The sequence below is a fragment of the Sus scrofa genome, chromosome 17, assembly GCF_000003025.6.
Source record: "Sus scrofa isolate TJ Tabasco breed Duroc chromosome 17, Sscrofa11.1, whole genome shotgun sequence".
Taxonomy (NCBI): domain Eukaryota; kingdom Metazoa; phylum Chordata; class Mammalia; order Artiodactyla; family Suidae; genus Sus; species Sus scrofa.
Window position 1 is genome coordinate 46,166,007 of NC_010459.5, and position 12,022 is coordinate 46,178,028.

At 52.1% G+C, this 12,022-nt stretch overlaps 1 protein-coding gene across 1 annotated transcript in view; it reads left to right on the plus strand.

Annotated features, from left to right (window-relative positions):
* L3MBTL1 (l(3)mbt-like 1 (Drosophila)) overlaps positions 1-10,961 on the plus strand; it is a 41,401-nt gene extending 30,440 nt beyond the window's left edge. Inside the window, 3 exon segments of the mRNA XM_021077798.1 lie at positions 420-577; positions 1,011-1,073; positions 7,804-10,961. Of these exon segments, the coding sequence (XP_020933457.1) occupies positions 420-577; positions 1,011-1,073; positions 7,804-7,938 (356 nt within the window). The 3' untranslated portion in view covers positions 7,939-10,961.

Genomic DNA, 12,022 nt, shown 5'->3' on the forward strand with positions numbered 1-12,022 from the left:
ACTCACTGAGCGAGGCCAGGTATTGAACACCACATCCTCATGGATACTCTGTCGGGTTCTTAACCTGCTGAGCCACAATAGGAACTCCCCAGGGGCCATTTTGATGCAAGGTACTAGAAAGGAGTTTCCAGGATGCTGCATCTTTGCAGGGCCCAGGGTGATGCGGTCTCAGAGGGATGGGCGTGGGGTCCTTCTATGCAGCCTGTAACGTCAGGAACCCAGTTATCCCCAAGGGGCAAGCACTGGATGAGGAGTCAGGAGATCTGGACCACCTTCTTGGTTCTGCGGGGCTGTCCAGAGTGGGCCACGGTCCTGCCCACTCTGCCCGCCTGTCTCCCAGGTGGCCTGGGGGTGAGCGGGCTTCAGACACGGGGTGAGTCCTCAGCCTTGGCCGGCCAGCCTCTGCCTCTGCCTTCCAGCCCTGACCGCCGACGTCATGCACCCGTCCCTCTTCATGTCGGCCCTGTCGGCCCACCCTGACCGCCCACTGTCCGTGTGTTGGGAGCAGCACTGCAAGCTCCTGCCGGGAGTGGCGGGCATCTCGGCCTCGACAGTCGCCAAGTGGACCATCGATGAGGTGAGGGGCGCGGGCCCCTCCCTCTTCCTCCGCCTCTGCTTTGCGCTCACCACACCCTGGCGGGAGGGCTTGGGAGAGGCCCCGGTCAGGCAGAGCCCCACGCTGCTCCTGGCTCGACCTCCTGCCCATCCCTCTGGTCCACTGTCCCTCCCAGCTGCCCAGCAGGGGCTGTCAGAGGGACTAGTAGGCTCATCTTGGTGGATGGAGAGCAGGATTTGCCGCTGGTCCCCCTGGAAACCCAGCAGGTGAGACTGGCTCAGCCCTGGCCCCCAGGGACCAAGAGCTGTCACCTCACAGAGATGCAGGATCCTCTCAGGCTGATGGGAAAAAGCAACACTGTCACAGCCCAGGAGGCACCGAGGCCGCGTGAACGGCCCCTTCCCTGCTCTCCTGAGCCGGTGCCCTTGGCAACGTGTCTTCTTTGGTTCCCAAGGTCTTCGGCTTCGTTCAGACCCTGACAGGTTGTGAGGACCAGGCGCGGCTCTTCAAAGATGAGGTAAGGTGCAAAGTGCAGAGTGGGGACAGAGGAGGGTCTCGGTCGCTAGACAGCAGGATGCAGCCACCTCCCCAGCACTGCACCCAGCTAGGGACGACCCTCTGTTGTCCTACCCTGGGGAGGACCAGTCACAGCGACCCACGTCTCTGGGGAAAAATCTGGTGTGGACTCAGCTTGTGAACCGAACCCTCTGTGTTCAGACCATCCTCAGGGAGGGAAAAACGTCCTGGAAACAGGCTTCCATTCACTCCTCTGCTCGCTGCCCAATTTTTTTTTTTTTTTTTTTTTTTTGTCTTTTGTCCTTTTAGGGCCGCACCAGTGGCACATGGAGGTTCCCAGGCTACGGGTCCAATCAGAGCTACAGCTGCCAGCCTACACCACAGCCATGGCAATACCAGATCTGAGCCGCGTCTGCGACCTACACCACAGCTCATGGCAACGCTGGATTCTTAACCCACTGAGCGAGACCAGGAATCGAACCCGCAACCTCATGGTTCCTAGTTGGATTCGTTTCCACTGTGCCACGACGGGAACTCCTCTGCCCAAATTTTTGTTCCCAAATTTAGCTTCCCCAGTGGCAGTCAAGTAAAGTGTATTCTGCCTGGCACAGCTATTGCCATTTACTGCAGGGATCCCAACACACACTTAAAATCCAGACCCCAAAGCTTATGGAAGATGAGAAGCAGTGAGTTGTAGGTGAAAGATCACTAGCTTTGTGGGCAGGTGGGTTTGAATCCTACTTCTAACGGTTGGGGCTCTTTTGAGTCTGCACCTTCTCATCTGTAAAACAGAAACAAAATGGAGTTCCCGTCGTGGCTTAGTGGTTAACAAATCCGACTAGGAACCATGAGGTTGCGGGTTCGATCCCTGGCCTTGCTCAGTGGGTTAAGAATCCGGTGTTGCCGTGAGCTGTGGTGTAGGTCGCAGGTGTGGCTCGGATCTGGCGTTGCTGTGACTCTGGTGTAGGCAGGCAGCTACCTCTCCAATTCAACCGCTAGCCTGGAAATCTCCATATGCCACAGAAGTGGCCCAAGAAATGGCAAAACAAAACAAAACAAAACAAAAAAAAACAGAGACAAAATGGGTATAATGATGATGACCTTGCAGGGCCATGTGAGCGCTGGAGATGCTGCATGGATCATCGTGCCAGGGTGTGTAGCGTTCCTCTATCACCGGCATTCATATGATTCTATAGCAAGGCTGTTTACAGATCACAGCACTATCCCCACCTGTCTGATGCAGTTGGCCTTAAATAAAGAGCTTTATCATGACTCTCCTAATCTGCAGAGTTTGAAATTGGAAGGGTCCTTTGAGTTTCTTTAGGTCTTTCTTCCAAGAATACACATGGGAGTTCCCGTCGTGGTGCAGCAGAAACAAACCCGACTAGGAACCATGAGGTTGTGGGTTCAATCCCTGGCCTTGCTCAGTGGGTTAAGGATCCAGCATTGCTGTGAGCTATGGTGTAGGTCACCGACGCAGCTCGGATCTGGCGTGGCTGTGACTGTGGTGTAGGCTGGCAGCTGAAGCTCCGATTAGATCCCTAGCCTGGGAACCTCCATATGCCGAGAGTGCGACCCTAAAGAAAGAGAAGAAAAAAAAAAGCGAAAAACAAAAAATACCTGTACCTTCTTCCCCAAGAGCGTGTAGTCTCCTCTCCCCGTAGATACCACCTTCAGGTCAGGTGTGCAAGAGAAAGAAGTCTGCTCCCCTTTCCCTGAAGAATCTCTTTCTCCAGACCCAGCACAGCCAGTTCCTTCCAGGTTCCTTGCCGTGGAACCCCCAAACTCCTCCCAACCCACACTGGCACTTGCCTTCCGGGTTGGTGATGTTTTTATCAGGATGGACATGTCCAGAATTGCCTCTGTGTTTCAGATGCCTTCTGACCAACACAGAACACACTGGGCTGCTGCTCCCCTAAACGTTTGTTGCTTTTGTTTTTAAAAAGACTTTATGTTTTTATTTTTTTCTTTTTTTCTTTTTTGACTTTTTGCTATTTCTTGGGCCGCTCCCGCCTCATGGAGGTTCCCAGGCTAGGGGTCAAATCAGAGCTGTAGCCACCAGCCTACGCCAGAGCCACAGCAACGCAGGATCTGAGCCGCGTCTGCAACCTACACCACAGCTCACGGCAACGCCAGATCGTTAACCCACTGAGCAAGGGCAGGGACCGAACCCGCAACCTCATGGTTTCTAGTCGGATTCGTTAACCACTGCGCCACGACGGGAACTCCGACTTTATCTTTTTAGAGCAGTTTTAGGTTCACAACAGAACTGAGAGGAAGGTACAGAGAGTTCCTATATAGCCCCCCACCCCCCATGCATAGCCTCTCCCCCCATGCATTATCAACATCCCCCACCAGGGTAGTACCTTTGTTACAACAGATGAACTGACACCAGAGGTGTATTTTTTTTTCCTTCTTCTTTTAATGGCATATGGAATTTCCCAGGCCACAGATTGAATCTGAGCTGGAGTTGCAGCAACACTGGATCCTTTAACCCCTTTGCCAGCCGGGGATCAAACCCACATCTCGGATGCGGCTTTGGTCAGATTCTTAACCCACTGCAACACAGCGGGAACTCCCTAGATGGTTATTGTTTTTTGGCCGCCCTGTGGCATATGGAGTTCCTGGGCCAGGGATCAGATCCCAGCTGGTCACCAGATCCTTTGACCCACTGCATTGGGCCAGGAATCGAACCTTCGTCCTGGCGCTGCAGAGATGCCACCAATCCTGTTGCATCACAGCAGGAACTCCCGTAGATTTTTTTTTTAAATAAAGGTAAATATGCATGCAGCAAAATGCACACATCTTAAAAGTACAGCTCTACAAGTTTTGTGAAATGTATACACCCTGGACCCCATATGTCAATCAAGATATGAAACATTTCCATCATACCAGAAAGCTCTTTCTTGGCCCTTTTCATCAGTCCCTGCTCTCACAGGCAACCACTGTTCTAATTTCTAGTGCTGTAGATTAGTTTTACCTTGAACTCCACATAAATGGAATCATACAGCACGTGCTATTGTGTATCTGTCTGTCTGTCTCTCTCTCTCTCTCTTTTTATTTTTAGCTTTTTAAGGCCAAACCTGTGGCATATGGAAGTTTCCAGACTAGGGGCCGAATTGGAGCTGTAGCTGCCAGCCTACACCACAGCCACAGCAATACTGAATCTTGAACCCACTGAGTGAGGCCAGGGCTCAAACCCCAGTCCTCATGGATACTAGTCGGGTTTGTTACCACTGAGCCATGACGGGAACTCCCTGTCTGTCTCTTTCAGTGTAATGCTTTTGAAGTTTGTCCATGCCCACCAGAACTTAGCTCCTGTTTATTTCTGAGCAGTGCTGTGTTTGATGAAAATCCCGCGGCTCTCCTGTTAATGGGCATTTGGGTGGTTTTCTCTTTCTCTAGATTGGAACTCTGTAATTTTTGTTGGCAAACCTGAGCTGACCCTAGCTTTACCGTAGCCATGTCACTCCAGTTTGGAGTTCATCAAAATCCCCACGTTGCTTTTTCTATCAATTATCCATGATAGTCTAACCACACTTTGCAGTGTGTTACTTGTACCACGGGGTTGTTTATTTTTTGGCTTAATGTAAATGTATCCCTATTAAATGTTGGGAGTTCCCATCATGGCTCAGTGGATTATGAACCCAACTAGTATCTATGAGGGTGTAGGTTCAATCCCTGGCTTCACTCAGTGGGTTAAGGATCCAGTATTGCCATGAGCTGTGGTGTAGGTGGAAGATATGGCTCTGATCCTGCATTGCTGTGGCTGTGGTGTGGGCCAGCAGCTGCAGCTCCGATTCAACCCTTAGCCTGGTAACTTCCATATGCCGCAGGTATGGCCTTAAAAAGCCAAAAAAAAAAAAAAGCTCATGTTGGTTTCATAGTCTCATTTTATTTTATTTTTTGTTTTTTGGTCTTTTTTTTTATTTTTTGGTCTTTCTGCCATTTCTTGGGCCGCTCTCGTGGCATATGGAGGTTCCCAGGCTAGGGGTCGAATTGGAGCTGTAGCCACTGGCCTACGCCACAGCCACAGCAACTCGGGATCCGAGCCGCGTCTTCGACCTACACCACAGCTCATGGCAACGCCGGATCCTTAACCCATTGAGCAAGGGCAGGGATCGAACCCGCAACTTCATGGTTCCTAGTCGGATTCGTTAACCACTGCACCACGACAGGAGCTCCCATAGTCTCATTTTAAGTCTTGATTCTGTCATCTCTGATATTAAGAAGGCTTTCCAGCCTCATATAACTTGTATGCTTGATAACAAAGCCTTCAGTATCTTCAACCAAGTCTTCACTGTACATGTTTAACAAGACAGCAGAACCACGTGGTACCCATCAGAGATCTTCTTTTAGGTGACAACAGGTCATAAATCATCACTCTTTGAGTGCAGTGGGTTAGCCAGCTGCAGAGCCACTCCAAAGTTTGATCCTCTGGCCTCCTCCCCTTTTTAAGAGAAGGGCTGTCTCTTAAGAAGGAACATCTGATGTGTATCTCGGTTCCGCATGGTCTGCGATACAAAAAAAGCAGTAGCAGCAGTTCCCGTTGTAGCTCAGTGGGTTAAGAACCTGCCTAGGATCCATGAGGATATGGGCCTCGCTTCGTGGGTTAAGGATCTGGCATTGCCACAAGCTGCAGTGTAGGTCAAGGATGAGGCTGGGATCTGGCATTGCTGTGGCTGTGGTGTAGGCTGGCAGCTGTGGCTCTGATTTGACCCCTAGCCTGGGAACTTCCGTATGGTACAGGCATGGCCCTAAAAAACAAGAAATAATTTTTTAAAAAGCAGTGGCAAAAGGGGGGATGGTTTGCCAGTGGACCACCAGCATCATACCAAGTCTCAGGGTGGAAGAGGACTTTTGCAGGGTCTGAAGTTTGCCTTCTGCAGAATCTGGTCCGTGTCATCCATTTTCCCAGGGAAGACCATGCCCCAGGGAGTGGGCTTTTTCTGGCTGAACTGATGCTTTCAGGACATGAGTCAGGATTCTTTCCAGCTGGGACATAGACCAGTCACTAGAGGGACACTTCATGAATGAGAAGTTAGCATATTGGATAGATAACTTATGGACATTCTGTCCAGGCCGGTAGTTGGCACTAACGTCCAAAGGAAAGGCTGCCCAGTCCTCTTAGTCACCTTTCCTGTAGCTCTTGGGTAGTTAATTTATTCAGAAAATAATTATTGATGTCTGTTGTGTGCCTGGCCCAGCATACCATGATGAGGGCAAATCCCCTTAGCCTTTCTGCCTCAGTTTCTTCATCTGTAAAATGGGGGTAATACTGAGACGGCTTCAGCGGGGGCGTTGTGAGGATTCAATCAGTTAATATATGAAAGGTGTTTGAGAAACAGGGCCGGACACATTGGTAACACAATAGAAGTGGTTTCTCTGCCCGAATTCTTAAGGAAGGAGCATTAGAGGAGGTGCCTCTTCCAAAAAAGGGGTCCCAGTACCCAGAGGAGGGGTTCTTCAAGCTAAATGGTGGGACCAGGAGCCACATGCTCCTCCTGCCCAGAGGCTCCCCAGCCCAGCAAGCCCACCCCGAGAGGCAATGCCCTTGTGCTCACCCTCCCCCACCCCCCACCCCTCCATCCCTAATTCCACCTCCCTCCCTCCCTGGCTCCTTTTCATCTCACTCCCTCCTCTCCATCTGGCTTCTTCCCTTCCTGTCCCCACCCATGTACCTACCCCGGAGATGAACAGTCATGAACAGTTTCTGCATTTGCTTCACCTGCTTTTAGATGAAGCACTTTAAAGCGAACCACGGACACCGTGACGTGTCGTCACGGGTACTTCGGCATGCATCTCTAGAAACTGCAGGCCTTCTCTACACAACCACAACCTTGTTATCCCACCAAACAGTCTGACAGTAGCTCCTTTACATCACGGGACACCCAGGCTGTATTCAGATTTTCCTGCTTGTGCCCAGAATATCTTTTGCAGGTGGTGTTTTTGAGCCAGGACCCAAACAAGACCCGCGTAGCTGAATTGAGTTGTGATGTCTCTTAAATATCTTCTATTCTAGCACAGTTCCCTCGCCCTTTTTCTTTTTTCACGACTTTGAAAGAAGTCTTGGAGAATGTGAGCTTCTGGATCTGTCTCGTTGCTTCCTCCCAGTGTCATTTAACTTGTTCCACTCTCCCCCATGTTTCCCACACACTGGACATCAGGTGCAGAGTCTTGGTTCGATTCGGATGAAACTCTGTTTTTCTCTCTCTTCCTCTCTTCTTTCCCCACCCCCACCACCTTCTCAAGACTAGCTCATAGGTACCACGCCAATGCTCAGCCTGGCATCACGCCAGGATGCCCACCGTGTCTGCTCGGTTACTATTAGCGGCACTGAGATTGACCAGTGGGTTTATAGGGGGACAGAAGCAGCAGGTTTTTTGGAAGCCGCTGTCAGTGAGGACTCTGAAGACGTTATACACACTGAGATCCAGATCAGTCAGTAGAAAGAAAAAGAGTGTGTGTGTGTGTGTGTGTGTGTGTGTGTGTGAACACAGGCAAACCAGTGGATATCTTTCTTTCCTTCTCTGTCCCCACTGCTGTCTTCCTTTTTTCCTTTCTCCCCCTTGTCCTTTCTCCTTTCCCTCCTCTCCCCCCTCCCTTCTCCTTCCCTCCCCCCCATGTCCTTTGCTCCAATTTTCTTTCTCCCCTCCCCATGCTCATCCCCACCATCCCCCCCCACCCTCTCCCACTCCCCCACCTCCCACCTCCCTCCCGCAACCCCTCAGATGATTGACGGCGAGGCCTTCCTTTTGCTGACACAGGCGGACATTGTGAAGATCATGAGCGTCAAGCTGGGCCCAGCCTTGAAGATCTATAACGCCATTCTCATGTTCAAAAACGCCGACGACACCTTAAAGTGACGGGCTCAGGGCTGGGCCCGCCCTCTGCGGCCGATGCTTCCTTCCCGACTCGAGTTCCACCTGCCCCATCGGTGCCCCCCTCCACCCCCCCACCACCCTCTGTACCTTACCAGCGGTGGTCCTTCTCTCCCGGGCTGCTTCCTTCAAGGTGCAGGGGAGCAGGGGAGGCCTGGGGAGGATGGAGTCCTAGCCCCTGAACCTGGAGCTCACCTGCCACCAGGTACCCGGGCGAGGGTGTGTCAGGGCAGGGGAGCCTTACTGATGGAGAAGGTTGAAGGTACCACATCTCCAGCCGACCTGTTTCATCACCAAAGGGCCTTTCCCGTAGCAGTTTAGAACAGTCTGGTAGAACGGGACTCCTCCAGCCTGAGGCTCTTTTCTCTTGGGCCTCTATCTCTCCATGCTCTTCTTTCCTTGTCTCCTTTCCTCCTAGCAGGAAGTGACCCTGCTGTGAACATATTTACTCAAAAAGGAGTACCCCCCGCCCCCCCATCTCCCCACCCCTGACATTCTGTCCTTCTGTTGCTGGTTTTGCTACCCCCTTTCTGCTGCCTGGTTTCCTGGGCAACGCCGCCAGCCTCGGCCCAGCCAGACCCGGCTGGCTCTTCCCCCTTAGACCACTGAGCCCCAGAGACCTGTCTTCACAGGATCCACTGGGAGGCTGCCTTTCTCCCTTCTGCCCGCAAGTGGGGGGTTCTGAGCCAGGATGCCCTCTTCGATATGCCCAGTTCTGGACCACTTGGCACTTTAAGTCCATGCCCCGTCCTGCTTCCTGCAGAGTGGGTGGTGAGAACCTGTTGCACCTCTGTAGCAGAGGTTAAGCTTCCGCAGGTGTTACCATGCACCCCGCCTGTGTCAAGTGTGGAGAGGAGGCAGCCTGGCTGGCTAGGTGGCTGAGGCCAGCCCCAGGTACATCAGATCATCTGCGGCTTTGGCCAGCAGGGCAGCGCCAGCAGGCATGGGGCTCTGAAGGCTGGGCGTGGCATCCTTCTCTGTGAATATGGGTCTCAGCCAAGATGTTGCCCAGGGGGGAAGGGCCCTGGCTCGCCAGGCCTCCTGCCACAGGAATGTAGCACTCTGCCTGGCTCTCCCGACCCCTAGTCTCGCGTTCAACCGGCCCCTCAAACGTCTTGCTCTTGGGGAGTTGGGAAGGCAAATTCTTCTACCTTTAAATTCTCCCATGTTCCCTTAAACCTCTCTCACCGCTCTCTGTCTGTTCTGCACTGCTAGCCGGGTACCTGCTGGAGCTCTGGGACTTTGACCTTTCTGTCCAAGCAGGGGCCTAGCCTGAACCACTGCCAAACCTGCCTCCCAGGCTGCCGTGGGCAGGGGCGGGGGCAGAGGCCCGGGCAGGAGCCGGCCCCGCATGTGGAGGCGAGGCGTCTGGGCCAAGCTCCTGTGGCCTCTGGTGCTGAGGAGGGCCTGCAGGTTGTGGAGCCAGGGGCCTTCCCAGACCCCTCTCTCTGTTGTATGGTGTTTCTGTGTGCTTGCGTGTAAGGCCCCCTCAGAAGTGTTGGACGGGTGCAGATGGCAGGCTCGGTGTTGGGAAAATGTCAAGGGCTATTGATGTTAAAATATGAAGCTTTATCTTTGGGAAACCCAAAGCTCTGATGGTCTCCCGTCCCAGCCCAGCAGGGGCGCGCTCTCACAGATGCCTGGGCAGCTTGGCCCCCGGGGGTATTCATTCAGCCCCCCAGCTGAATGGCTGCAGGGCTCCAAAAGGTCTTCAGAGGCACCACCTTCCTAGATGGGCTTGGACAGACCGGGCCTGGGCTGGAGGTTGGGTTTTCAGAGGCTGCATTGAGGCCCCCTTGGCCAAACGTAAGGAGGAGCCATCTCAGCTTCTCTCTCTCAGTCGTGTGGGTGGCGGTAAAACCCACCAGCTCCATGGCCTCTTTCACGCCTCCATGAACCTGAGGGGTGACTCTGTGGTGCAAGGAGGCAGCTGGTCCGCACAGCAGCGTTGTAGGGCTTCACCACTTCTAAGGAGCGTGGCTGGCGTGCTCTGGCACGTGGGTCTGTCCACTGCCATCCTAGTGCTTGTCCACAGGAAAGCCAGGATGGACCAAGGGCCTTGGAGAGAAGGCCCCAGACCTCTGAAGTTTGAGGCCTCAGCGCTTTCAGCACCAAGGTCAAATTCTGGAAAGAAACCAAATCATAAAAAATGCCTTCTGTTCACCCTGCTGGCCCTTCACCCCATCCCTTCCCCACATGAGATGGTTACACCTCGACTTGGGTGCGCCGTGAGGGGTGAGGGGTGGGAGTTGGCGCCACTGCCCTGTATCCTCCACCCTGCTCTCCAGCCGCAGGAACTGCCTACACTTTGGCCCCTGGCAGCCTCTCCCAGCCCTGGCCCAGCCCTGGCCGAAGGCAGTGAGACGCTTTCTGTTTAATTTTCAGAGCAAAGAGAATGACCCCAGAGTTGGAAAATGAAGTTTTGCACTTTAATTCACTTGCACTTTGGTGGAGTTAACGTTTTTTTGTACTTGCCTGTGAGAGAGTGTTCGTGTGTGTGTGTGTGTGTGTTCGTGCGTGCACACAGGTATGTGTTCTTTAAGAGGATCTTCTGCTTTAAGTCACTGGTGACTCTTGAGAGAGAAAAAGTTACAAACAAAGTGTGATGTATTTTGTCAGTGTATTGATACAACATAAATAAACTCTAAGAATGGGATGACTGGCCGTCAGAGTCTGTTTTCTCTTTTCAGGGTCCAACATCCGGAAAACAAAATGAATATTGTGCCATGACTGAAGAGATGAAAGCATTCTCTTTGCTGTTAAGGGTCGTAAAGAATCTGATTTTCACTCTGGGTTAAAGATAAGAAACAAAGGAGGAATTCCCCAGTGGCTCAGTGGGTTAAAGATCTGGTGTTGTCACCACTATGGTGTGGGTTCCATCCCTGGCCCAGGAATGTGCACACGTCACAAGTGCAGCCAAAAAAGAAGAAAGATAAGAAACAAAGAATAAAGATAAATGAATGTACTTGTCAACAATGAGAAATGCAGACGCTAAGAACCCCCCTGAGGGGTTCCTGTTGTGGCTCAGTGGTTTAAGAACCTGACCAAGGATCCATGAGGATGCAGGTTCCATGTCTGGCCTAGCTCAGTGGGTTGAGGATCCAGCGTTGCCTCAAGGTTCGGTGTTGGTGCCAGTGTTGGTGGAAGATGAGGCTCGGATCTGGTGTGGCTGTGGCTGTGACAGCTGATTTGACCCCTAGCTAGGGAACTTCCATGTGCCCCAGGTGCAGCCCTAAAAAAGAAAGAAGGAGAACACCCCCCCCCCATGAATAGTGTGAAAACAGCCTGATCCTTGACCTTGTATAAATGGTCAAAGGCAGAAAATTCAATGAAGCCTGTGGTTTTTAAAATAACCTCAGTGTTTGGAGTGGGAAAATGTCAAGCTGAACAGTTAGAACTTGTTAAGATTCCTAGAGACAGTGTGATCACATGGGAACATGGCAGAAATGTTCGATTCCATCAAACCCTTTCTTTTTTTTTTTTTTCTCTCTTTTTAGGGCTGCACCCGAGGCATATGGAGGTTCCCAAGCTAGGGGTCTAATTGGAGCTGTAGCTGCTGGCCTACACCAGAGCCACAGCAACGCCAGATCCGAGCCGAGTCTGCGACCTACACCACAGCTCACGGCAACACCACATCCTTAACCCACTGAGCAAGGCCAGGGATTGAACCTGTGTCCTCATGGATACTAGCCAGATTGGTTTCCACTGAGCCACGACAGGAATTCCCCCATCAACCCCTTTCTGTCAACATCCTTAATTCCTTTACCTGCCACTCTTCCTGGCTAGAAGAAGACCAACCATGGAACTGTCCAAGAGCCCATTATCATACTCTGACCAGGAATTATCGTACTGAACAGATGGGTACCATGGCTGACTAATGGTCTCTGGCTTCTTTTTTTTTTTTTTTTTTTTGTCTTTTGTTGTTGTTGTTGTTGCTATTTCTTGGGCCGCTCCCACGGCATATGGAGGTTCCCAGGCTAGGGGTCGAATTGGAGCTGTAGCCACCGGCCTACGCCAGAGCCACAGCAACGCGGGATCCAAGCCACGTCTGCAACCTACACCACAGCTC